At 43.1% G+C, this 27,207-nt stretch overlaps 1 protein-coding gene across 10 annotated transcripts in view; it reads left to right on the top strand.

Annotated features, from left to right (window-relative positions):
• MID2 (midline 2) overlaps window positions 1-27,207 on the top strand; it is a 203,253-nt gene that overhangs the window by 101,371 nt on the left and 74,675 nt on the right. For all 10 annotated transcript variants that reach the window (XM_072815300.1, XM_072815297.1, XM_072815303.1 and 7 more), the window contains exons 2-3: window positions 2,615-3,330; window positions 16,799-16,894. In XM_072815300.1, coding sequence (XP_072671401.1) covers window positions 2,671-3,330; window positions 16,799-16,894 — 756 coding nt within the window. In that variant the 5' untranslated portion in view covers window positions 2,615-2,670. The remainder of the gene's footprint in view (window positions 1-2,614; window positions 3,331-16,798; window positions 16,895-27,207) is intronic.

The raw sequence follows: 27,207 nt of genomic DNA, 5'->3' as shown, positions 1-27,207 counted from the left end.
TCAGAGAGACTCAGGGGGACACAGACAAAAATAGAAGCGGAAACCCACTGTTTAGAAGCCCTCTTGTGAATAGTCAAGATAAACCTTAGTGGAGGAGGTGAGAGGATTGAAATAAAGGTGTAGGGGAAAGAGCACAGGCACTGGCATTAGACTGATCCAGTGCACTGGGTATATATGTTCCTGGTTAATTTACTTAGCAGGGCTGAGCCCCAATTTCCTAGCTGTAATATGGATACGGTAATTCCTTCCTCACAGGCTTCTTGACAGCATTTAATGAGGTAATGTGTGTAAAGTGCTTAACACCATTCAGAATACAGGAGGTGCTCAATAAATGCTAGGTCCCTTCTTCTGACTTCTACTTTAAGGGATCTTCATTTCACAATTAGTGAATACCCAGTATGTATGAGGCACTGTGTTCTGAATAAAAATACAAAACAATCGATGCCCTAAGGGGCAGGGAGAGTTGGCTGGAGACAGAGATATGTAAATGAAATAAAACAGAAGGTTCTGGAAGCCACTAGTGGTTGTGGTGATAAACATGTAAATGAGAGAACTCCTAGGTTTATAGGCTTGGTTAGTGATATTCACCAGATAGGGAAAACTGGAAGAACAGGTGTTTTGGGTTTTGGGTGGGGGAGGGAGGAGAGAGGAAGGATAGCAAGTTCATTTATGGCCATGTTGAACTTGAGTAGTGGAACAATCAAAGGATATACTCCTGCCTGGAGCAAAGGTTGGAATCCATCATCTCTAACTAAAAGTTTCTTCCACTTTTAAGGTCTTGTGATGTAGGCACAATGTAATTGTACTCTTTCATCTCTATTGGTGAATGCTGATAGGTATTATAAACTACATATTGCCAGCCAACAATTTTGTAGCACTTGTAAATCATAAACAGAATAACTGCATGTCTCATGTTTTAAAAATGTAGTTATACAGTCTGAACTTACCAAACCAACCATGAGTGGCTGTTTTGCCAGAAAGACTCTTTACTTTTACTTTACTCTAAACTTTTTCCTATAGATTTCCATTAAATAGCTAGTTCGTTTAGTGCACCTAAGAGGTTTGATCTAGAAACAGCTTTTAGGGATGCATCTGGTGTTTTTATTCAGTGGCAGAATCAAAATTTCAAGCCCCAGTGAGGGTCTTCCATGATAGTAAGATGATGAACAAAAGTTATTCACGAGCCAAAGACGGCTTTCTCTTTTCTAAAAATAAGATTAACACCTTCTGTCGATAAGATAGATTTTTTCCTTAGTTAAGGCTAGCTTAGAACATTTATGTGTGTTCATTTTAATTAACAGAAGACCCATGGCAATATCTATTATGTTCAGCTCAGAAATGGCTGTGGGAGAAGAGATAGATTGACCAAGAGATTGGTTTCATTAATTTCATTAATTGGGTGACTTCTTTTACTCTGCGATGCACATACCAAAATGAAAATTACCAGATGTGGAACTGGCTGGCTCCTCGCCTTGCTAATTTATATCTGGGTGTTGATTTGCATCCTGTTATGTTTTAGGAAGTATGAAAAGACACACGGGGAGGTGAGCTTCATGGTAGGCTTGTGCTAGTTCAGTGAATGTGTAATAATAAAACCCAGCTGAAACCAAAAGGTAATATGTCTTCATTATTGATCAGCATCTATTGCTGAGTTTGTTGAAAAGTGGAAGTCCTTTCTCATTGAGCTTGATGAGATGAAGAGCTTGCTGAAGGTGAAGGAAGGAAGTGAAAACCAGCACCATTTATCTCTAGTAACTCAGTTTACTAGAACTGGAACAGAACAGGAATTTCCATGAGTGACACCAGGAAATAATTAGAGTTCACACTCTGAAGAATTTATTATTCTATGCTGAGCAGTCCTTTTTTTCCAAAGCTTGCTCTTCTTTTTCACCCAAGCTCTCAGAATGGAATCATTTCAAGAAGTAGAGAGTTTGAAATATGGCCCTTTTTCCTTCCCCTAGATGTGAAATAGGCACAGCCCCTTTATTTTACCTTGAAGGAAAAATACAGACCAGTATTGGAGAATGGAGATTGAGAATTTTGCAGGGCCTCAGGCTCATCACAGTCCAGGACCAGAGATGTCAGTGGCTAATATGTGAGGGGTCTGATCTGCACTGGTCTCATAAGCTGGAATAGTTATGTCAGCCAGCAAACCAGGATTCAGAAGTGACTACTTGGTTCTATTTATTAGTGCAGGAACATAAACTCGCACATTTGTTGAAAACAAGGTTTGAAGCGGGGGTAGGGAAAGGCTTTTTAAAAAAAAGATTTTATTTATTTATTCATGAGACACACACACAGAGAGAGAGAGAGAGAGAGAGAGAGAGGCAGAGGCACAGGCAGAGGGAGAAGCAGGCTCCACATAGGGAGCCTGATGCGGGACTATATCTGGGACTCCAGGATCATGCCCTGGGCTGAAGGCAGGCACCAAACCACTGAGCCACCCAGGGATTCCCCAGAAAGACTTTTTGATTAATTCCCAGATTGCTTTCCTATTGCTCCAGCCCCACTGGAGAAGCTAGCGTGCAAAGCCTCCATTGGCTAGTGTGTGACTGTGCTACATCCACGTTTCCTTCGGAAACGCCTAGTGACTCTTGCTTTGTATTCCTCGCAGGTGAAAGCAGAGCCTCTGTGGTTCTTAATGCCTCAGCAGGATTATTTTCACTAAAGATGGAAACACTGGAGTCTGAATTGACCTGTCCAATCTGCCTGGAGTTGTTCGAAGACCCCCTTCTGCTCCCTTGCGCTCACAGCCTCTGCTTTAGCTGTGCCCACCGCATCCTGGTCTCAAGCTGCAGCTCTGGTGAATCCATTGAACCCATTACTGCTTTCCAGTGTCCTACATGCAGGTATGTTATCTCGCTGAACCACCGGGGCCTGGATGGCCTCAAGAGGAATGTGACTCTGCAGAACATTATCGATCGCTTCCAGAAGGCTTCAGTCAGTGGGCCCAATTCCCCCAGTGAGAGCCGCCGGGAAAGGACTTACAGGCCCAGCACTGCCATGTCTAGTGAGCGAATTGCTTGCCAATTCTGTGAGCAGGACCCGCCCAGGGATGCAGTGAAAACATGCATCACCTGTGAGGTCTCCTACTGTGACCGTTGCCTGCGGGCCACACACCCCAACAAGAAACCTTTCACCAGCCACCGCCTGGTGGAACCCGTGCCAGACACCCACCTTCGAGGGATCACCTGCCTGGACCACGAGAACGAGAAAGTGAACATGTATTGTGTATCTGATGACCAATTGATCTGTGCCTTATGCAAACTGGTGGGACGTCACCGAGACCATCAGGTTGCGTCCCTGAATGACCGATTTGAGAAACTCAAGGTAAGGGATCTGGGAAATGTCTCTTATACACCTTGGTCTCTACACACAATTGTTATACACACTTAGCAAGTTCCCTAATCAAGCTAGGTCCACTTGTCCTATGTAACAAGTCAATTAACTCCCAAGTTGTTCTCGTGAGGAATTGCCTACTCACTCACAAACTCTCCCTGGGACCTGCTTCATCAGTGGCACAAACCTGTTGCATCCCTTCACCTCTGGCCAGTTCTGGATGAGTTAGCCTCTGGCCCGTACCACACGTAGCCTGCCCAGAGAAACAACACCGTCTGTCCTCTGTCAGTGACATATTGCACACTATCTATCTTTGTCATGATCTTTCCGCCTGTTTTAGGTATGTGAGTACCTATGTAGGTGTCCTGTAATTAGCATACGTGCTGATATGCCTGGGTGCGGGTATAGCAATGGGAAGGTTGGGTGTGTCTCTGTGGAGGTGTGGGTGGAGGCGTCTGAGTGTATCTCTATGTAGGCGAGAGATTTTTTTTTTTTTTTTTTTTTTTTTTTTTTTTTTTTTTTGGTGGAGGACAGTAGTACATGTGTTTGTCCTCTCGACATGCTAAAGAAACAGGTTTGGCACTCCGCTTGCCAAAAATTGCCCTCCAGCCCTTAGCACAGGGCTGATTCTAAGCCTGCCTCACAAAGCAAAAGCAAAACAGAACAAAAGACAAAAAAGGAACTTCAGTTTACTACGAAGTCAAGAGGGATAATCAGCTGTCTGAACTCAAAATTTCAACTGCAGGCAATAAGTATTTAATCCAGTGTTAGATGTGCCAACGTGCAGTTTTTTTTTTCTTTTTGAGTGTGTGTGGGTTGGAGACTGAAGCACTGGGCTGCAGTTGCCTGCCTTGGAAGTTTCCAGTATTTCATTGGCGTTCATTGGACAGAGTTTCCCAAAGTTGTCATGCTGTATATATAATATTTATGTGCAAGTCAAAGCACCTATTTTGTAAAACCCTACTGCCTCATGTTGATGTTAACAAATGTCAACTCCAGCAAATTGCTTTATTCCCATGGCCTGCCTGCCATAGGGTTTAACTTCTCTTAAGAAGGGAGCTGTTTAGCAGAAACTCCAGGAAAATAAAATGTTTATGTGACTAATGAGATTACCACCCCCCAAATAGGGACTGGCTAGATAGATCAGGGTGGAAGGAAGAGGATAGGATGGGAGGAGGGGAGAAAGGAAGTGGAGATTTTCCTCTTGCCATGCCCCAAACAAGTCATGGTAACTCATGTAAACATTTCATGAGGTTGGTGAAGATAGCAATACTCAGGATGGGATATATTTTCCCTCCCATAATTTGTTGCAAGCGATATTGAGAGTGGCCACGCTGACAGTGGTTTGTGCCTTTTGTGATTTTTATTTATATCTAATATGTACAGATTTGTACAAAGTTCAATGTTTGTGGATTCCACTCAGGGTGATTTTCTTACTCGTTTCCAGACTATGGTGAGGAATAATCTCATTGACTCCATTCTTAGACTCCTAGGATGCCAGGCCTTGCACTTGGTCTAGTCAAAGCCTTACACTGTCATGTGGTATAAATTAAAACTTTGAGGGGTTAAGTGATTTGGTCAAAGTCACAGGATTGGAACTGGAACTCAGCTTCTGCACTCTAAGTATCCTTTCTGCTGTAGCCTGCTGCCACTTTGTTTTGGACCTCAGTTTTGCCCATGAAATGTGATTTGAAACTTAACTTTATGCTCTGGCAATTGTACATTTCATGGGTCACAGATAAACGATTAACAGCATCAAGGAAAGGACATACTGTATAAACTTACAGCTTCATAATGGCAAGAGATGGAGGTGGGGTTGCAGGAAGAGTAGGGGATATGGAGAGGATGGGACAGTCTCTGCCAAATGTTTGCAGGTGTTGGAACTATAATAAGGCACTGGCCTTGAGAAATACTCCAAACAGAAAACTCTGTATCCATATGTATGATTGAGATAACAAAAGACTGGATAGAATAAGCCTGTATCTGCAGAACACCAGATTTTGAAAACATCCGAAAACATGAAAACACTGGATGATTGATTAGATATTTGGCATAATGTAGCTATAGCCCAAGTCTCTAGGGCTGGACACAGCACAAAAGTATTTTACCAAAAGATAATTTAGTATGTAACTAATCAGTAATTTTTGGAGAAAGAAAGGCCAGATTTTGAATTGTTCCCCTTTAATTTTTTAAGGAAATGTGCAGAAAATTCTGATTTTAAATTAAGCGGAAACTTTTTTTTTTTTTGCTCATTTTTTGGACTGAGAGTGGAAACATATGAATCATTCCCAACTGTGTGGTTTGTTATATTGTCTGGAACATCTTGGACTTTGGGGAGGGAGAGGTGCTGTTGCTGTTGCTGCTGCTGCTGCTGCTGCTCTGTGTGTGTGTGTGTGTGTGTGTGTGTGTGTGTGTGTGTGTTAGATGTGTGAGGATCACTTTGGTGTCCAAGTGTAAAGGGCTATTAGTTCTCCATATTAAGCGGAGAGGAAGTTTGACTTAGTGTCACATATTCTCACTTCTTTGGCTTAATTTTAATTTAGAAAAGCATTTGGGATTATTCCCTTAATCTGCCGAATTCTTCCCCAAGGAGAAAGGAGGAAGCTGGTTGTCAGAAGCTATGGAGGAGATGGCCTTGAGCATACTCCTCTGGCCCTGAAGAGCATGGGAGTCCTACAGGAGAAGGGGGGGGGTATGATAGTACATATATCTAGGGGTTTTACTTTTGGCCCATAAGTGAAATGGTGTTTATTTGTCCTTTTTGGTTCTGGAGCTTCACTGTTGGCCTTTATAACTACCCTATTTGTACTAACTTCCCTCCGTAGGATTAGTGGTCTCCAGTATTTATTTATTCAATGAAGAATAAACACACTGTTATGTTATAAGACAAAAGGTCGGAATAACCAGAAGCCAGCCTGTCTTCTTAACATGTGCTCAAAGTGGATTAGGGGGGTTTGGGATACTTACTATGGTTTATTATCATTCTTTATTTGTCCATTCTAACTACATGTCCTTCGGAAGGCAACCAGTGGTTCAATTAATTCTTCAATTTCAAAGAATAGTTTTGTTCCCAACAGTTATTACAGTAGAAAGGCCTATCAGAGTAATTATTTCCTCCATTCCTTCTCTTTCCACTTATGTGTCCCAATATATGATCTTAGCTCATGACATGTGGCCACATTTCTATAAAAATGCTTCACGTGTTAAGAGTTTTCATTGGCTCATGAGTTTCTCCCTGTAGAAAAGATCGATACTATTACATTAATAAATGTTGGCTTTAGGGATGCCTGGGTGGCTCAGTGGTTTATCACCCGCCTTCAGCCCAGGGTGTGATCCTGGGGTCCTGGGATCGAGTCCCACATCAGGCTCCCTGCATGGAGCCTGCTTCTCCCTCTGCCTATGTCTCTGCCTCTCTCTGTGTGTGTCTCTCATGAATAAATGAATAAAATCTTAAAAAAATGAATGTTGGCTTTCTAAAAAGAGGTCAAATTTCAGTGGCTCTGTATTGATGACAGATCTCAACTCGATATTCTAAGTCTGGTACAACTTAGTTCACATGCTACCCATCCATCTTTGCCCCCTACCACTCTCAAACGTAGTACCTTTATTCTGCCCAGATTAGCTTCCTGTCTGCTAAACATACCACTCATTCTCTTTTATGACTCCTAACTTAGACCTGTGCTCTTTTTTTAAAAGATTTTGTTTATTATTTATTCATGAGACACACACACACACACACACACACTCAGAGAGAGAGAGAGAGAGAGAGAGAGAGAGGCAGAGACACAGGCAGAGGGAGAAGCAGGCTCCATGCAGGGAGCCGGATATGGGACTTGATTCTGGGTCTCCAGGATCATGTCCCAGGCTGAAGGTGGTGCTAAACCACTGAGCCACCCGGGCTGCCCATTGTGCTCTTTCTCTTGACCTGCTTAGGAATCCTACCAATTCTTTAGTCCCCAGCTAAAACCCTTCAAGGCCACCCCAACACATCCCAGCTCTACCATAAATTTTTTGAGGCCAGACGCATTATCTTTTATTTCTTCAGTATCCTCCTAGTGTCTTGCACACATAATATGTGCTCAAGAAATCCAAATGAGTGGAATATTAATAATGGATCTGTGGGAAATATAGCAGTGTCTATAGCTTGCCTTAGCTCTCATCTTGTGAGATATAAATCTGTCTTGCCATTATGACTACTTTAGGGGTCTGAAAAAAAAGAATCTCCTGCAAACTCCTGATAATGTTAAAAACCAGAGTGTTAGCAAAAGTATGGCATGTCCTTAATTTTAAGTGCCTATTCATTTGGAGTACTGGATTTTCCAACTGCCTAACCCTGTGGTGACATCTGTATAAATCAGATGTGATTATTATAATTCTCTTTGAGAGTGATGTCTTCACATTTCCATGCCCATAGCCTGCCAAAAATATAGCTGATGAAAATCAGGGGGAATAGAGGAATTTCCTGAAAGGAATAAACAAGCACATTTTCTTTTTCTCATTACATTTCCACAAATTCATTACTACAAATAATTCTTAAATGCAGTTGCACTTACATACCAGGGATCTCGTTGTTATAAAATATTACCTGGCACCAGAGTAAGTTTTTTGTTATGGGAAAGTGAAACACACACCACACACACACACACACACACGGAAAGAGAGGCTGAGACAGAGCTCAAGATTGCTAGACAAAGAGAAGGGAGATGTGAGACTTGGAGAATGTTCAAAGGAAAGCCACAACGCCAGTTAAAAGGTTGGAAAATATGATATGATATTCTAGAATCTTATCAGAGTTGATTGCTTGCCCTTCTTCCTACTCAGTCACTCTGTCATCCACCCACCCATTGTCACTCAGCCACCACCTTCTCCCAGTCATTTGTCTGCTCACCCACTTGACACCCACTTCTGTCTGCCAAGACAGATACCCTCTCATCTTATCTACCACTGGGCATTTTACTATTTCGGAACCAGTATGACTATTAATATAAGAGAAAGAGAGAAATATCTTTATGAAAGCCGGGGTTGAGAGAGAGTATATTTGCATATATATGTATGTGTCACCATATATGAGTGTGTGGATTTCTGCATAGTTGAGCAGCTGAGAATGACTCAATTTGTTTGTCTGTGTATGTCTACGTGTGTCATTGTGTGGGAGGAGAGCATCTGTGTTAATTTTCTGTGGGCATATCTGTAGAAAAGTTGGGTTGAGGATGCCTGGTGTGTAAGGCCATAAGCATGGTGCCCCCAATAAGGATTATGGCCTTGGTAGAACCTATGCTGAGACTAAGGATCTCCCTAATAAATGAGCCATGCCATAAATCGTCATGATAAGAAGCTTCAGAGAGGCCGGGTTGGGTTATTAAAGGTGAGAGAGCAGAAAAATTTGTTTCTCAATTTGACTCACTTAGGTACTGAGCCACAGTAGCAAAATTATCATATAAGCAAAGTGTTTAAGTCCAGATTTGCACTCCCTACGATGTGGTTGGTGGACACGTATGTATGGGGTGAGGGTGGTATCTGTCATAGGGTTTCTAAACTGGCTAAACTAGCCTTCAACCCATGATCAGAAAGTCATGCTTGCTTGTACATCTGGCTTTTCTGTGGTCTCTTAATTGTCCACGACATGCTCCCAATGCTACACAGCATGGTCCATTCTTTTTTTTTTTTTAAAGATTATTTATTTATTCATGAGAGAGACACAGAGAGAGGCAGAGACATGGGCAGAGGGAGAAGCAGGCTTCCTGCAGGGAGCCCAGTGTGGGACTCAATCCCAGGACCCCGGGATCATGACCTGAGCCAAAGGCAGACACTCAACCACTGAGCCACCCAAGCATCCCAATCCTGTCTGTTCTTATTGGGCAAAGGAACATATTCTAGAAATATAACATAGGAAAGGAAAGATGATGGAAAGAATGAATAAGCCCAAAGAAGCAAAGTTGAAAGGGGAAAATGTGATAATGACAGGCATGTTCTCAAAGGGTTAATGTAATGAGGTAATGTCTTGTTCTTTATCTCCCCCGAAGACAGAACAGATAGCAACTTAAACTGTAGCACCAGGGATCAAGTCTAGGGATTCATTCATTCATTTAACAGACAATTCATGAACACTCATTTTGTTCACTGAATACTCTCAACCATTCAAGTCATCATGGTAGAAGCTGGGCACACAGGAAATCAGGCACAGTCCCTGCCCTGGGGAGCTTTGAACTTAGTATGAGAGACAGATAAGTCCATAAAAAAATCCAAAGCAGTAGGGTATGTGCCATGACAGAGGCGTGCACAGGATGCTCGGGAGCACAGAGGAAGAGTCTGTGAAAGGGAGACATGCTGCTCAAAACAGGAAATCGTGAATGAATTTGCTGGAGAAGGACCAAACTGGAGATGAGTTGACAGGACTTGGTGAATGGCTGGCTCTATGGTTACAGGTGATGGGAGAGAAAGAATTAAAAAGTGACTCTGGACTAGGAGATGTCTTGAAGAATAGAGGTATTGGGGATAGAAATGGGGTAAATTAGAGGAAGGTACTAGCAGTTTGGGTGGTATAATTTGACTTTAGATTTGAGTTTGATATGATCATGGGTCATTCATCAAAAGTTTACTGAACACTATTAGATGCCAAGTACCAGGAAGGGTGTTGGGATTACAAGGGTAAAGAGAGCACAGTCCCAACACTGGTGGAGCTTTTGGCTCACTGTGAGGAGACGGTTAGTTAAGGACACAGTTACAGGACAGAGTGGTGAGTTCTATGACAATGGAAGCACAAGGGATTGAGAGAGAACATGGGAAGGACAACCATCAAAAGAGACTTTGGGTGGGTTTGGGGATGTCCAGTTGGGGGGTGGGGATGGAGTAAGGGACAGGGAGTGCTGTAGCAGGAAGAAAATAGTTTGGTCAAGTATCTGGAGGAGGGAGAACATGGGGGTAATTTCAGAACTGAAAGGGCAAATGTTCTAGAAGGAGTTGAGATTCAGGCCTTTGCGATGGCTGAAAGATTAGGGCTAGAGACATAGATTGGAGGCCTTTAGAGCAGCGATAGGGTCATGCAGTGGTGAGCTGAGCAAGGGCCCAGGATTGAGCCTTGTGGCACACTCAGAGTCTAGAAGGTAAATATGAAGGAAGAGTATGTGAAGGAAGAAGGGAAGAGTGTGCATGAGAGGCAGGAACCAAAGAGGAATAGTTCGAGTAGAGTACCACATTGAGAACTCCAGGAAAGTCAATTGGTTTTGGTTCACTATCCTGTTATCACAATAAACAGTGGGTTTAGGTTTTTAGTACGGGTTTTATTTTAGAAGGTCCAAATAATAATTTACACATTTAAGGTAGAGATAGAACCATGCAATCCACCTGAGGAGAAGGGCAAGAAAAAAAATGCAGGGTGGTCTGTGTAGCATTCCTAATGAGGGAACTAGGGGAGGCATGGGTCTTTGTGGAATGATGTCAGAACATTCTGGAAAGAAGAGGAATGGCAACCTGATTCACCCAGCTTCGCTGGTTGAGGACCAGTCTTGGTCATATCTCTAATGAGCCTCAAGTAGAGTAGACCTTGGACATCCAGTGTCTCACCTGTATCTCATTCTGGGACATAGCCTGTGTCTACACAACAGCAAATTAATGTTTGGGGAAGCAACACACTCTGGCAGAAGGGTGTGGGCTTTAGTTGGTGGACCAGATGGTGTGTTCTGCTGTTGAAAGGCCATATGTAATTGATACATAAAGTGACAGACTGAAGCAAAAGCAAAGTTAGTATTTTAAGACAAGCAGTTAAAAAAAGAAAGCAGAATGTGACCCCAAAAGTGTGCTAAAAATTTTGGCTCCTGGATTTTGGAGATAGCTAGGAATATCAGTGAGCAGACCGAATGTCAAAAAAAAAAGAGCATGTCGATAAATAGTAATGGGGTCACTGGCTCAGATCATTTTTAAAGATGGTGTTGTCTTCTGTGAATCAGGAAGGCTCAGGTTTGGGGTACATCGGCCTTTCTTCCCTTCCCTCCTCCCTCCGCAGCCCCAAAGGTTCCATTCCCACATCGAAGCAGTGGGGATCTTGTGTAGACTTAGAGAATGTTCCCCTCATGCCTTTTAGAAAATTGAAGAGTATACAGGCATTCGGTGGTAATTCTGCATGTTTAAACAGAGCAAGCAGAAAGGCTTCACCCCTTTTTAGGACTTCAGGGCTTGCCGTGTCAGGTAGGTGTGTATAAATGTGCTCACATATGTGTAAAAGACATACGCTTTCACAGAGCATGACAAGTGACAGTCGTGGTCGAGAGGGTGTGCCATCAGGGAAATCTCTGGCTTTAAAGAAGAGGCAATGTTTGGTTTCTTGAGGGAGCTAGTGAGAAAGTTATCTGAAACAACGTGTATCTAGAGAAATGGGAAAAAAAATAAACCAGCAATTGGGGCACCCAGGTGGCTCAGTTGGTTAAGCATCTGCCTTCAGCTCAGATCATGATCCTGGGATCCTACGATCGATCGAACCCCAGGTCAGGCTCCCTGCTCAGTGGGGAGTCTGCTTTTTTCTCCTCTCCCCCCTTCTTCCCCTCATGATTTTGCTCTTTCTCTCAAATGAATAAATAAAAAATCTTTAAAAAAAACCCAGCCCATCTCTTTTTATGAGATGCTATCTGGAAGAATAGCCCATGCCTGGTATCTCAGAAATGGCAAACATTTTCCACTTTGTCAAGGGTACAACAGAACAGTACACAAAGAGACCAAGCCTATGTGACACAAAGTGGAACTTGCATAAAAAACGGAACCGGTGTTGACCGTCAGGTTAGCTTACCCGGGCCTTTTAAAGTCCCAGTTACACCAAAGCAGCCGAATATTCCCCTCCCGTTGTGTTACTTAGACACATGTAGAGTTTAGTAAACACCGTGATGATATATAGTCATCTGGAGGTGAAGAGGGTCTCAGTCTCGTGGTACAAATGCATCTCTAACCCCCACACAGGGAAAGCACAGAAGGAGGACCCAGAGGTAACCCCCTGCAGCAGGAAATTGGAGCTTCATCCTGCTCCCCTGCCAACCTCCTGTCTCCGTTTCCTCCCAGCAAATATCTCCATTCCAATCTCCCCTGCCACTTTGTCATGGTTCAGCTGTTCTGAGAAAGCTACCCTAAATAGGTTTGTACGGAGGGACCCGGGCCCGGTGATTCACTGGACAACACAGGAAAAGTGTTTAAACAGACCAGTGTTTAAAAACCAGACCGCAACAACACAGTAACAAAAAGACATGTTTATTTTTACGTAAGGAGACTGTGTACACACACATACACACACAGAGGCACATGCATGCCCACACAGACACATATGTGCATGTATTCTCTTTGTCTCCTTAGCCAGAGTATAGGCAAGGTAATTATTTGGCCAAATCAATGCATGTGATCATTCCAGCCTAGAGTGGCCCAGAATTTCTAGTTCTAAATGATTCGTCAGTGCCAAGCGTGATAAGGAAGGGTGAGGAAATGAAATGCATAATTGCAGCAATTCTCCACTTTCCTTTGCATATATTCATTATTGAGAATCAATTCCAATTTGAGAGGAAGCTTTCATTCCTTGCAAATGAAGAGGAAGTGAGTAAAGTAAATGTTCGGGGGTTTTCCTCAAATTATGTCTTGGGATGTAAGAAAACAGTGGCAAAAAGCCATCAACAGATGGTGTTTTCATTAGCCAGAGATTTATTTTTCAAAGCATTTTCATATTAATGAAGTAAGGTTGAAATTAGAGTCATCTTGTCAGTTCTAGTTCTGTGTCGTTAAAATGTGCTGGCATTCTGCAAATTGCTAAGGGGCTAGAGCAAAATAACCATTTGCCATAATTTTGTGATGGTAATCCAAGGTCCATAGTAAAACCAGACCCCAAATTATGTGTTCGACCCTAATTTTTGTTTTCAGTGGCTTTACAGAAGCTGTGAGTCTCAGTGCTAGGCCATAAGTGAGGAACACACAGCAGGGGATCTTAGTCCTGCTCTGCCCTATGAATTATTTATATTAGTTTCATGACAAGTGTTGCAACAGGTTGCATGGACTTGTTAGAAAACATTTTCCCCATGGAACCCTGTATTTGAATGGTAACACATTACAGTCTGAAACACAGATTTCTAATACTGTATCTGCTCTGAGTTCCTCAGTCTACATTTATGCCTACCTAATATGTCAATATGGTCAATGGTGAGACATGGGGTTTCCATTGCTCTATGAATCTGGACCACTGTGCTAGTAGAAGTCATAAACGGATTGGGTTCATTACCAATGCCCCCTGTCTAACCTGAGCTGGACCGTTTCACCAAACTGTAGCTCTGTCTTAGTCACCACCCTCTCCAGCCAAGTTTTTGGAGATGAGTTCAGACTTGCTGCCTCCACATCATCACAACTGACTGACTCCCTAACTCAACATTTTGACATCTGCTTCCAAGACTTGACTGTAACTCCTTTTTCTAGAGGTCACTGGTGACTTCCATTTACCAAATCCAACTGCGTTTTATTATTAGTTCTCTTATTTCTTGCCCTCCCTGCATACTCAACAGTGACAAATCCTTTCTTGGACCGTATTTCTCTTGATCATCCTCTCAGCTTGGCCCAGACCTGCATTACCAGCTGCCTTGAATAGCACAGCTTCCTCTTAATCAGTGCCCCTGCTCCAAGGCTCTCCTGTTCCAGTCGGCCCTAGATATTGCTGGTAGGTTGAGCTCGTAACTGTGGCCCAGATGTTGTCAAAAAAGAAATAGGCACAAACTCCTCACCTCAGCCTTCAAGGCCTTCAAAACTGGACCTCCGGCTCCATTTCCAGCCTCATCCCCCACTACTCTCTTGTACCTTCTGTTCTAGCCAAATTCAATTTCTCTCCCCCAACATGTCTATATAATTTATTCACTTTGACTCAGGTTATTCCCTCTGCCTGGGACCCCCTGTCCTCCTCCATCTATGTTTGTTAAAATCCTACTTATACTTGAAGACCCACCTTAGTTTCACCTCCTCTTTCTCTTGGAATATTCACTGCACCCTCAACAGAGTAGGTGCTCATTACCTTTTGTTGTATTCAACCGCTGAACTCTGCCATTCCTTTTTTTTTAATTTCTTGACGTCTACTTAGCTAAAAGATCATGTCCGAATCATTAACTGCTGCCTCCGTTCTCCCTTTTTGACACTCTTTACCCTCGCTAAGGAGAAGCCCGCGGATTGAGATGGTTGGAGAATTAAAGGGGGCCAGGGGAGACAACCGTGCCAAAGCCACCAAGAGCAGTTGAATGCATGGGGGAAAAAATCACATCCATGAGAATAAAGCCAAAGAAACAAAGAGAGATCTGGCAAGAAGGGAAGCAAAGATGAAGCTGGTTCTCATAATCCAGTTTGAGACTAGTGATCAGACTGCCCCATCCTAGAAATACATATATCCATGGGAATATGCCCCCTGGGATGGACTTATTCTTGGCCAGTGCCAAGAATACTAAGGAGCCCCAGCTATTTAGTAGACCAGAAAGGGGCCAAGTGCATGAGTCCTTTCCCACTGCCCACACATCCCTTTGCTCCCTCCCAACCCCTCTTATCAAAAACATGAACTTTGAGCAACTACAAACTGTAGGAGCCATGGATACAGCAATGAAGAAATGTACACAACCAAAGGAAGGAATGTTAGCAGAACCAGGGCTAAGAGATTGGGGTATTACATTTGGAACAGACTTTGTGGGGGTGTTGGGATGATGAGTATGAGAGGAGTAGATTTTGGGACAGGCCCTGGGGGAGAAGCAGCCACTGGAGCTGAAGGCTTGGGAATTGGGAGGAATCTAAAAGCCTATTATTATTATTATTTTTTAAAGATTCTGGGATCCCTGGGTGGCTCAGCGGTTTAGCATCTGCCTTTGGCTCAGGGCGTGATCCTGGAGTCCTGGAATTGAGTCCCACATCGGACTCCCTGCCTGGGGCCTGCTTCTCCCTCTGCCTGTGTCTCCACCTCAGTGTGTGTGTGTGTGTGTGTGTGTGTGTGTGTGTGTCTCACAAATATATAAATAAAATATTTTTAAAAATAAATTAGAAAATATTTTATTATTCGTAAGACACACACACACACACACACACACACACACACACACACACACACAGACAGAGAGACAGAGAGACAGAAACACAGGCAGAGGGAGAAGCAGGCTCCATGCAGGGAGCCCGATGTGGGACTCGATCCCAGGACCCAAGGATCATGCCCTGGGCCAAAGGCAGGTGCCAAACCGCTAGCCACCCAGGGATCCCCTAAAAGCCCATTATCAATCTAGAGTGAATAACACACTGTTTTTTTCCACATAGGGAACGGGAAGAGAGTAGCTTGTTCAATGGAAAATATGCTAAGAGTTCTGAGCACCATTGTAATTCTGTTAGAGTAAAAATATTTGCAAAATGCTTCTAATGTATGCATGAAGGAAGCTATGTACCAGTAAGCAATGATGAGCAATGGATGGCCTACGTTGATATGTTACACCAGGGGTAGCACAGGCACTGTCTTAGGGCCAAAGAAGGGAAGCTGTGAGGTACAATGCTTGATTTTGATGAACTTCACAGTTTAAATAGCACCTTTTTTTTCTGAAGGAAACTACTGATAAATCTAAAATGTTTCAAAAAAAAAAAAGTCATGAATATTGGGGCAAAGCTATGACCGAGGCTAGAGAGGTGGGTTCTAGTCTCGGCTTAATCACACACTAATTATAGGACTGTGAAGAACACTTTATCCCCATTCAGAAGCTCAGTTCTCATCTGTAAAATGCTGACATATCCTACCTCATGGGTTGTTACAGTTATTAAATGGTATATATGAAATTGTCTCACATCGTGTCTGGCGAGTACTACTTGTTCAATAAATTATAGTTCCCTTAGTGTACTCATCTGTAAAAGAGAGGTTAATACCTATTTTCCTTACATCACTGGGTTACTATGATGGCAACATGAAATGCTGTGATATACGTTAAAAAGTTAAAAATATGATAGAAAACATATGGTCTCCTTAATATCATTAAATTCCTGTATCCGCGAAGCTGTGAATATCATCTTTTCCCCAATAATGAGAGTCTGGAGCAAAGGTACAGTATTATTATAATTAGCACCTAGAATAGTGCTTGGTTTGCAGTAAGTGCTCAGTGAATCTTTTTATTTTTTTTAAATAATTCTCCTTATTTATTTATTTATTTATGATAGTCACAGAGAGAGAGAGAGAGGCAGAGACACAGGCAGAGGGAGAAGCAGGCTCCATGCACCAGGAGCCTGATGTGGGATTCGATCCCGGGTCTCCAGGATCGCGCCCTGGGCCAAAGGCAGGCGCCAAACTACTGCGCCACCCAGGGATCCCTCAGTGAATCTTTGAAATGCTTGTCAGCTGACTGAATGATCTCCACCTAATATTGGTTCTCAAGTTCACTGAACATTTCTTATTTTTTCCCCTCTTCCCTGTTTCCCTCTGGCTTTACCCTCTCTGTGATGGAAGCAAACTCTGGAGATGAACCTCACCAACCTGGTGAAGCGCAACAGTGAACTAGAAAATCAAATGGCCAAACTAATACAGATCTGCCAACAAGTCGAGGTACGTAATGCAAACATTTGCAACTCTTTCAGAGGACCTGGATGAGACGATCCTTTGAGGGCACTGGAGGCTTGTCAAGAATGTAGCTAAGCCATTTGGAGTGAAGAGCTGAATGATAGTTCTAGGGGATCTCATTTCCTTAGGATGCTCGTTCCAAGAAAAGGGGCAAATGTCTATTGTTAAACAGAAATAGATGGGTGGTGGGTGATGGACTGGGGAGACAGCGATGGACTGGGGAGACAGTGGTCCAGGGGGGGGTCCATTCTCCTTTCCCAGTGGCAGGCCATATGAGAATCCAACATGAAGTGTGTTTCTTCCTTCATCAAACTGGACACTGCAGCCCCCTAAAGAGATGGCTGGGGTGTCATAGGGGAAGCTGGGAAATCCCAGGTCCTTAGAGTAGGCCGAGGTTCATTCTGTGCCCTCTCATATCTATAAGAGTACTTTCAGGACGGCTTTTCCTGTTTCTAGCCTCTCCTCCCTTTGTTTCCATGCCCCTCACTTGATTCTCACTCATCACCATTCCACCTACTCTTGTCGTCAACAAATGATATCTATGTTCAAGTTGTCTGTGAATTGTAAAGTGTCACACAAGTCTAAGGTTTTTGAAATCTGTTACCTACGTCAAGTCTACATCAAAGAGCAGAGCTTACAAGAGGAGTCAGTCTTTTCAGAAGTGGATGTGATAAAAGAAAGATGTTATTTCCCTCTCTTTCTCAAGAGCATGGGACTCCAGCTGTAGCCTTTGTTTTTGTGTTGGTTTTGTTGAAGAGGCCATGGTAGGGCTTCAAGTTCTAAACTGGGTCGGGTGAGATGTGATAGGGCTCTTCCTGGGGCAGTGATTGGCTAAAAAGGTTTCTAATTCTATTTACAACCCAATGGTCTAGTTCTAATCTTACTTATGTGACAGATAAATGTCGTGGTTCAAGTGAAATCCCACCTAGGGATTTCTACTTAAGAGAGTGTGAGAATCTTCTAGTAAGAAAAAGAATTGTCCTCATGTGAATAAGCACTCCTGACTATTTGGATTTCTTCAAGTCATGCATTTCTTAAAGTCGGGTGGGTGTACCTGGATGATGAGTTTAGCATCTCAATTTAATCCCCGCTAGGACACTCCATTTGTGGAAGAGAGTGGCACTGTAGGCAGGGTGCATAAGATACTGGATACAGGGTGCATAGGGTGCCCTTAATTGGTAATGGAAATTTGAGGAAAGTCACTTTCTCTCTCAGCATCAGTATCCTTACCTGTAAAATAAAGGGTTGAACTGACTACCTGACCTTCCATGTGTCTTCCAGATTTCAGGGCTCATGATTCTGTGAGTGGTGACTTCCTTTAGACTGTTCTTTTGCTAGTCGATTTCATTCTTCCCATGTGGGGAGAAACAAAACAGAAGGCATTTTAGAGTGCTTTTCAGTTAGTCAGAATCCCTCTCTGTTCCACTCTATCAAAGCTTCTGATTATACTGTTAGATTACAGTACAAGAAACCCACACTGGTGGAGACACAAGGGAGCATTGTAAGCAGGAGACAAGATAAGGAATCCCTCGGCTTAGAATTCTCATGATTGAGGGCAGGGTAACAGCTAATAGTGAATAAAATGTGGTTAGAACTTGTAATTATCACCGTCCTCATTCTCATCAAAAAAGACTATTAAGTATAGCATAAGTTGTAGTCACATGAACAAAGTAAGCAGTTTGCTTTCTTTGCTTATTCGCCTTGAGACCTCTCTAACATCTTATCACCTCCCACCCTGGGAAGTTTATCACTCAGACCAGCCTCACCCAAACAGAACCCTGCTCCAGCCCTGCCCAGCCCACTGCACCAATCAAACCTTTGTATTCAGTACCCTACTCTTTTCAAGTGGCTAGAAGCTAGCTTTGTAAAACAATGCATCATTGTATTAACAGAGGAGGACTCATTCTGGCCCTTTAGGTAACAGGCAAGGTTTTAACAGTGCCTCTCTGAAGTCAGGACTCCAGGCTTGAGCCTTCAGGAGCTGACACCAGTGCTGCCTAATATAAGCCAAGTGGGAGAGAAGAGCAGCCCCCTGATGAACCAACAGAGGAGGGGTTTAAGAGCATCCCTTAGAGATGCTTGTTAGATCCTTCGCACAGGCCACTGTCTGCTCTGGCGCACCAAAGGTCACCTTTTGCTAATACTATTTATGCACAGCATTGTACCAGGTATAAAGAAAACACCACAGGTACCCTTCGAAAGGCTCACACATGGCACAAATCCACCCTGATTGGATATACAGGTGCAGGAAATACAGACAATGGGATAAAAATGTTAACTGTCATTTGGCAAAGAACCATGAGATCCTGCATTACATGTTCAAGGGCAAGAGGGCATTCTGGGAGTTAACTCCATGGGCTCCCCAGTTTTGGATTCTGTCTTTGACAGGAACTCTACAAGATGCTCCATGGAAGAGCATGGCTGGACTCTATGACATCATCCCTTCTGAAAGGTTAGGGATGTGCCCTAAACGTCTCCATAATAATAGGGTGAGTCCAGGGTACTTAATTATACTCATTCAGCACAGAGCCTGTGTGTCCAGAAGGCTTTGGAATGATCCCTGGGATTAGAAATGCAGTGAAAGAAGGGACTCGAGACTTCACAGATGCTTATAAATACTTTATGCAGTGAAATAAATAGTAGGAAGTTGTCTATCATGAGATCGAACCGGACACTAAAGGGTGATTTGAAAATTTTTTTCATTTTATCGAATCCAGCTTTGTCTATAGGGGATGACTGTATTCGTGGTATGAACCAGGCTTTTCACATTGGGGGAGGGGGGTTGTGTGGAGGCTACCAGCTCAGGCACTTCTGAGAGAACTGGAATAGGGCTATTTTCCTGCCAAACGTGTTCCTCTTCCTTATTGTCTGCAAATGTTTTTGTTGTAGCAGATTGACTTTTCATAAAGGGGCCGTAAATACTGCCTCTCTGCTGCTTCTTTCTTCTTGTTCTTGATTCTCCCTCCGAAAGTAAACACAGTCGCAGTCTTCCTATTATTACAGAAACAGAGATTAGGATCACCACAGATTTGTTGGCTGAATTCTTTAGTAAGTCAGCCTGTTCCAGTTGCTGCCCAGCTTCCAGAATTCAGGGGAATAGGCAGTTGGAAACTATTTTTTGTTGTTGTTGTTGTTGCTGGGGCTGGAGAGCATGGGAAGGAGGCCTGAGCAGAACGAAGCCTCCTTTAATCTGGTTGAGGGAGGGCATGCTTTGACCTCCCACTCTTGCCACTTGATCTCTATATATAGTTCTTTGTCCTGTCTCATCAGGCATCCTTTGTTGACATTTCCAAAGGAAATCCCTGTTTAATGCATAGCCCAGGGAGAATGTATACCGACTGATGAATATTTCCTCTTGGCTTCCAAGACTGAACTGTTCTGTGAATAATAAGCATTCCTGAAACTATTGAGGGGAAGAAAAAAATTGTGAATACAGAGCTTCAGAATCGGTCAGTCAACAACAAAGTGTTTCTTTGGTCAACACTGTGTCCTGTGTGTTGTGGGCAGTTTGGGAACTATACTCTGTTGATGGCCTCCAGAAAATTTGGATCCTAGCTAGGGAAAAGTATGGTAGCCGGTGAGAAAGAGGAAGATTTATGAAGCAGCATGCAGTGTAGCGAGTACACGTGAATGTAGTGTAGTCTTTCCATTTTTACCTCCTCAGCCTTGTTAACTTTTCAGGTACATGAGCTTACGAAAGCACTTTCCTGGAGGTTTCATGGGCCACCTGTTTTCGTCCCCCCAGAACCGCTGCAGTACAATGGCTTAGGCCATCCCAGGAGCTCCGTGGGCAGGTGGATTTCTTTCTGGTCCCTTCTTCCAGCCTTTTAAGGAACTGAATGGCTTCCCTTAGCTGGGTCTTCAGTTGCTTTCAGGAGCCTTACCATAGGTAGCTGCATGTTCTCCTCCTTTCTGCTTGCATCGCACACTGACAGGGTATTCGGTTTGGGAAGGGCAAGAGCCAATGCTTGACTATTCTCCAGGCATAAAAATAGGTGCTTTAACAGGAATTAATTTTTTAAAAGCATGCTCCTGTGGATGATTTCAGCACATGCTCCTTAAATGTTTGAGAGTCGTCAAGCTAGATAAATAAGGATCGAATCTAAATCACTAAAGCACAAATATGTTTTTTGGAAGATTCTTCTCCAAGCCTTGAGGACATGATGAAATGAAGGAATGAGTAGGAGTGAATTAAGTGTCATCAGGGAAAATTTCATAGAGAAGAGGCATTTTAGCCAACTGTGTGAATGTGGAGGAATAAATTACTCCCTCTGCTGAGAAGAAGAGCAGAGGTATTAGTAGAGGCAGAAGAGAGCATGTCATTTGGGCAAAATGGTATGCTATGCCCTGGGTGGACACTCAGTAGATGGAAATAAATGGGAAACGGTCCCTGCCCTCAACTCAGGGAACTTATGTGGCAGGTAGAATGTCAAATACAGTGTGAAGTAGTAATTATTGTAATGAAAGTAAGTGCAAGATGACAGGCTAGCATAGGGAGAGAAACACCTGAGTCTGCCCGAGGGACTTAGGAAAGACTGCAGGATGGAAATTTAAAAAAAAAAAAAAAAGAGTTCTCTTGAAGTAAGAGTAGAATCTTGCCAACGAAAATAAGGTAAGGTAGTAGAGGGGACCTCATGTGAGACTACGGAAGGGTCAAGGGCAGAGGGATGGGCAGGGCACATCAAGATTCAGTCAGAATGTGAGATGTGAGAATCATTGCAAGAGATGAGTGTGGAGAAATAGCTAGGGCCCAGGTAACGAAGGGCCTTGTAGGCCGTGTGTAGGTATTTGGACTTTAACCTGAAGACTCTGGGGATCCATGGAAGGATTTAAAATGGGTGAATAACTGGATAAGGCCAGCATTTCAGGATTGCTCTGGCTAGAGTACCCCAGATAGAGCAGGGGTCAAAGGTCAAAAGGAAAGGCAAAAGGACAAGTTAGGTGGCTTTCACTAATGCTGGGAGAGACAAAGGCCCAACCTAAGGTAGCAGTTGTAGAGTTATGGTAATAGGGTTACGGAGGAGGGGAGAAATTCAAAACACTCCTGGGAGGTAGAATCAATGTTACTTGGTGATCAGTTAGATATCATGGTTAAAGTGGTGTGAGAATAGTAGGATGATCCCCAGGTTTCTAGCTTGGCACTGAACAGATGTGTTACCTTTTAACTAAGTCAGGAAATACAGATGGAGTTCTTTTTTTTTTTTAAGATTTTCTTTACTTATTCCTGAGAGACACAGAGAGAGAGAGGCCGAGACATAGGGAGAAGGAGAAGCAGGCTCCCTATGGGGAGCCTGATGCGGGACTCAATCTCAGGACCCCAGGATCACGACTTGAGCCAAAGGCAGACACTCAACCACTGAGCCACCCAAGTGTCCTGACAAATGGAATTCTTTTCAGACACTAGAGGTATGTTACACTGTGGGTCAGATAGTCAGGTAAGAAATGCCCAGTAGGCAGCCAGCTGGCTAGATCTGGAGGTCAGGAGAGAGGTGTGGGGAACTGATAAAGACATAGGACTCATGAGCACCTAAGTAGCACGTAAAGCCATGGAGAAAGTCTAGAACAAGAAGGCCCAGGACAGATTGGTCCAATTGTTTGTCACTCAGAATACAACAACAAACTGTCCTTCATGAAATACATGGAAAGAGTGTGGAGCTTTTTGGGAGCTTACTGAGGAATGAATGGCGTGCCTTTAAAAAATTTAAAGATCACAGGGTCACCTGGGTGGCTCAGTCAGTTAAGCATCCAACTCTTGGGTTTCAGCTCAGGTTGTGATCTCAGGGTCATGGCATCAAGCTCCACATTGGGATCTGCGCTCAGTGAGGAGTCTACTTGAGTTTCTCTCTCCCTCTCCTTCTGCCCCTCCCACCTGTGTGCACTCTCTCTCTCTCTTTAAAATTAAATACATCTTGAAAAACAATTCAAATATCAGAAGTAAATGATTCACTTGTGGAAATAATTAACATTTTAGAAATTACCTTCATACAGACTGTAATAGGTAACACTTAATGAAGATTTACTATGTTCCAAGTAAATGCCTTATATATGTAAACTCATTTCATCCTTACGACAACTCTATGAGGTAAACACTATTATTATTCCTGCTTTTTTAAAAAAATATTTATTCATGAGAGAGAGAGAGAGAGCCAGAGGCAGAGGCAGAAGCAGGCTCCCCGTGGAACAGGGAGCCTGATGCAGAACTCATCCCAGGATGAGATCATGACCTGAACTGAAAGCAGATGCTTAGCCGCTTAGCCACCCAGATGCCCACTCCTACTTTATAGATAAAACATTGAGATACAGAGGGAATAAAGCGATTTACCAAGGTCATGCTGCTAGTAGGTAACACAGTGAGGGTTTGAATCCAGGTAATTTTAGCTCCAGAGCCTATGCCCCTAACCACCCCACTGTGCTTCCTTTGGCAAAGCCAAGGTACACACCGCTTGGATGTCTCTTGTCCATCATCAGTGTTTCCTGACCCATCGTGAGGTTGATTTGGATTGTGTAAAGGGTATGAGTGAGGGATTTGAATGCTGGAGGAGAGCAAAAGAGAAACGAAAAACAGAAGAGTCAAAGCAGCAAAGGAAGAGAAGCCTTCAAGGTGTGGAAGGCTTGGTAGGGTCCATTGGAGTAGTAGCAATGCCATACTAGAAGATATCACTCAGAGTGACCTCTGATAGAGAAGGTTCAGCGGTGAGGTGAGGATGGAAGACAGATTCAGAAAGGTCAAGGAGAGATTTAAGTTGTAAGGAAATGCAGCCCACCAGAAGTTTGATGGTGAAGGCAAAAAGAGAACTGGAGTGATAGTTATTAACCTGTTGAAGTACAAAACAATCTGACTTGCAAACACTCATGCAAACTTTAGTTGTTTATTCTGTGACTGGCTAGCTAGTAGTAGGAGTCACTAGGTCCACTCTGACTCACACCACACATGCTTCATTTCCCTTCCTCATTTGGCTTCCAGCCACCTTTCCAACCAAGGGCTCTCTTGCCCAGCTCCAAAGCCCCAGTGTCTATAATTCCATCCTTCTAGGAATGGTATGTAGGTTCTGGGATGCAGTGTGTTGTGGTAGCTCTGGAGCAGACCAGACAGGAGTCACGCTCACTGTTGTTACTTTGGACACATAACTACTCTGAGCTCGGTTTCATCATCCGTAGAACTTAGACTAATCATACCTGGAAGGGAAAGGTAGTACATGCAAAACACTTGCTACTGTGCCTGGGATAGTCAAAGCTCAGTAAATGGCAGTAGTAGTTGTTGTAGCGATAGGAGTAGGAATAGGAGTAGTAGGAGCAGTTGTTAGCAGTCATAGGTAGTACTTAGTAACATTCTGGGTACCACACCTTTGCCAGAGATTTCTCTCCTTGATTCAGGACTTTTAGAGGTATTTATCTTTATTTCAAGGGCGGGGAGGACAGTGATTCTCATATGCTCACAATCAATTTCAAATTTAATCTACATAATCTAGAACTCTCCTTGGGAAGGAGAGTGGTAGTGAATTGCAGCGCTTAAAAATGTCAGGAATCTCAGCCATATGACCGTATTCAATAACCCATCAATAACTCTGCAAAGGTGGTATACTAAAAGAGGTTCTTGTGCTCAATAAGCTGCTCATTTGCAGTTACTGAATTAAATTTTATCTAGTGGGGAAAAAGTTCATTGTCCTTCTGAAAGCATATCTAAGGGAGTCTTTAAGTTGATACTTAAATAAACTCACCCATTATTCTGCCCAGATTCTTCTTGATTACTGCCTCTCATCAAGGGCAAAAAATGAAAGAAAGAAGAAAGAAAGAAAGAAAGAAAGAAAGAAAGAAAGAAAGAAAGAAAGAAAGAAAGAAAGAAAGAAAGAAAAGTTTGAGAGAGGGACCCATACTTTCATTTCTAGTGGTTTTAAAAAGAGAGAGTTCTTTGGGATTTTTAAAAAATATTTATTAGTCAAAATGTTCTGTATTTTTTGAGAGTCGACAGAGCAAGTAGAGCCAACTTAACAGCTCCCGAGGAGGGTTTGAGCTACTAGCACCTGGTGAGAGTAAAATAGCTATTTTAAAACCAATGTGGAATTACAGGTGGAGAAAATGTTTTTCATGAACAATGAAAAATAAGTGCATAGTGACTTAGTCTATTCATTTATACCACTAAAATGATTAGTTCAGAGTGCTACATTCAATCCTATTAAGTATAGGGCAATTGACATTTAATATAGGTGAAAAACCTGAATCAACTGTGGAAACGGAGGTGTAAGCATATTTTTATACTAGGAAAGCAAATGTTTTATAATTTTTCAGTCATATAAAGTGTTCAGTTCTTTTTCAAACATACTTTTTGGCCATTCTTGCTATACTCTAGTGAAATAAAAAATTTGAGGATGTGGGTACCTGGGTGGCTCAGTCGGTTAAGCATCCGCCCTTGGCTCAGTTCATGATCTCAAGGTCTTGAGATCAAGCCCCATGTTGGGCTCCCTACCCAGTGGGGAGTCTGGTACTCCCTCTGCCTCTGCCCCTGCTCATGTGCTCACTCGCTCTCTCTCTCAAATAAAAAGATAAATAAATAAATACATACATACATATACATACAATCTTTATAAAAAATAACTGCTGCATTTGAAACATTTGGAGGGTATGGACACATGGCAGGATTGTAAGGATAAAATGAGTTAGGATTAATATTGTTTTTCCTCTCCTCTGCCACATCTGTAGGGCACAGAAACTCTGGTGTAGTCATGTTTTCATAGTCAAAACAGTTCATAGAGGCATGCACTCTCATTCTGATTTTGCACTTTTTTGGCTCAATGAAGCTCGTTTCATAGCCCCATTTCCCATCTGCTGACTCCCACTCATTTCCTGGTGTTCAAATTCCAAGTTACTCACTGAATGACCAGAAGTTTCTAGTTTTGGATTCCCTCCTGGCTCCACTCTTTGCAGCCCACCAGGTTCCCCCTTTCCAGCATGCCCTTGGAAAGTTGGTGGAATTCTAATAATTCAAACTAAAGTCCTGTCAAGCCCACTCTTACCATTAAATGTTTCCAGTTCTACCCCTACCTTCAATCTTTCTTGTCTCAATCCAACCCCCAAAACCATACCAAACTAAAACAAAGACAAAGAGTGCCCATAAAACTAAAATAACTACCACCAGTATAACAGACATGCACACAGCCATTGAAATGCCCTTTCTGGGATCCCTGGGTGGCACAGCGGTTTGGCGCCTGCCTTTGGCCCAGGGCGTGATCCTGGAGACCCGGGATCGAATCCCACATTGGGCTCCCAGTGCATGGAGCCTGCTTCTCCCTCTGCCTGTCTCTCTCTCTCTCTCTCTCTCTCTCTCTGAGACTATCATAAATAAAAAAAAAAGAAAGAAATGCCCTTTCTGAGGTGCTTGGGTAGCTCAGTAGGCTGGGTGTCTGCCTTCGGCTCAGGTCATGATCTCTGGGTCCTGGGATGGAGCCCCTCAGCAGGGAGCCTGCTTCTTTCTCTGCCTCTGTCCTTCCCCCTGCTCCTTCCTTCTCTCTCTCTCTCTTTCTCTCTCTCTCAAATAAATAAAATTAAATTAAAAAGAGAAGGAAATGCCCTGTCTTCCCCTGTCTGTCTAGAGAAGTCCAGCTGTGTGATATGGTGAGCAAGGATTGGGAGTGGGAAAGAATCCTATGTACCGGGCATCATGTGATCAGAGGCATTCTTTTTTTAAAATTTAATTTTTATTTTTTTAAAGATTTTATATATTCATTCATGAGAGACACACAGAAAGAGACAGAGACATAGGCAGAGGGAGAAGCAGGCTCCTTGCTGGGAGCCTGATGCGGGATTCGATCCCAGAACCCTGGGATCACGCCCTGAGCTGAAGGCAGACACTCAACCACTGAGCCATACAGGCACCTCACATTCTTTTTTAAAATATTTTATTTATTTATTTGAGAGCAATCGAGAGAACAGAGAGAGAGGGAGAAGTAGACTACCTGTTGAACAGAGAGCTGGAAGCAGGGCTCAATCCCAGGACCCTGAGATCATGACTTGAGCCAAAAGGAGACACTTAACTAACTGAGCTATTCAAGTGCCCCGAGGCATTCTTGTTCCTGATGCCACTTAGTGTTTGTGACAACCCCATGACACCATTGGTGGTACTTTCATTTTACACATGATGAACCTGGGGATAAGAGAAGTTAGATGTTTTTTTCTCCCTTCATTAAACAGCTCTAGAGGCATAGGTCATCTATCTGGAGGCTTGGTGCTCCTGACTCCATGGCAAGCCTCTCATGTACCTATTTTTGAGAGCCTGGAGCATCTCTCTCCTAACAGCCCTTCAT

The sequence above is a fragment of the Canis lupus genome, chromosome X (assembly GCF_048164855.1).
Source record: "Canis lupus baileyi chromosome X, mCanLup2.hap1, whole genome shotgun sequence".
Classification (NCBI taxonomy): Eukaryota; Metazoa; Chordata; class Mammalia; order Carnivora; family Canidae; genus Canis; species Canis lupus.
This window is presented reverse-complemented; position numbering and strand designations above follow the sequence as displayed.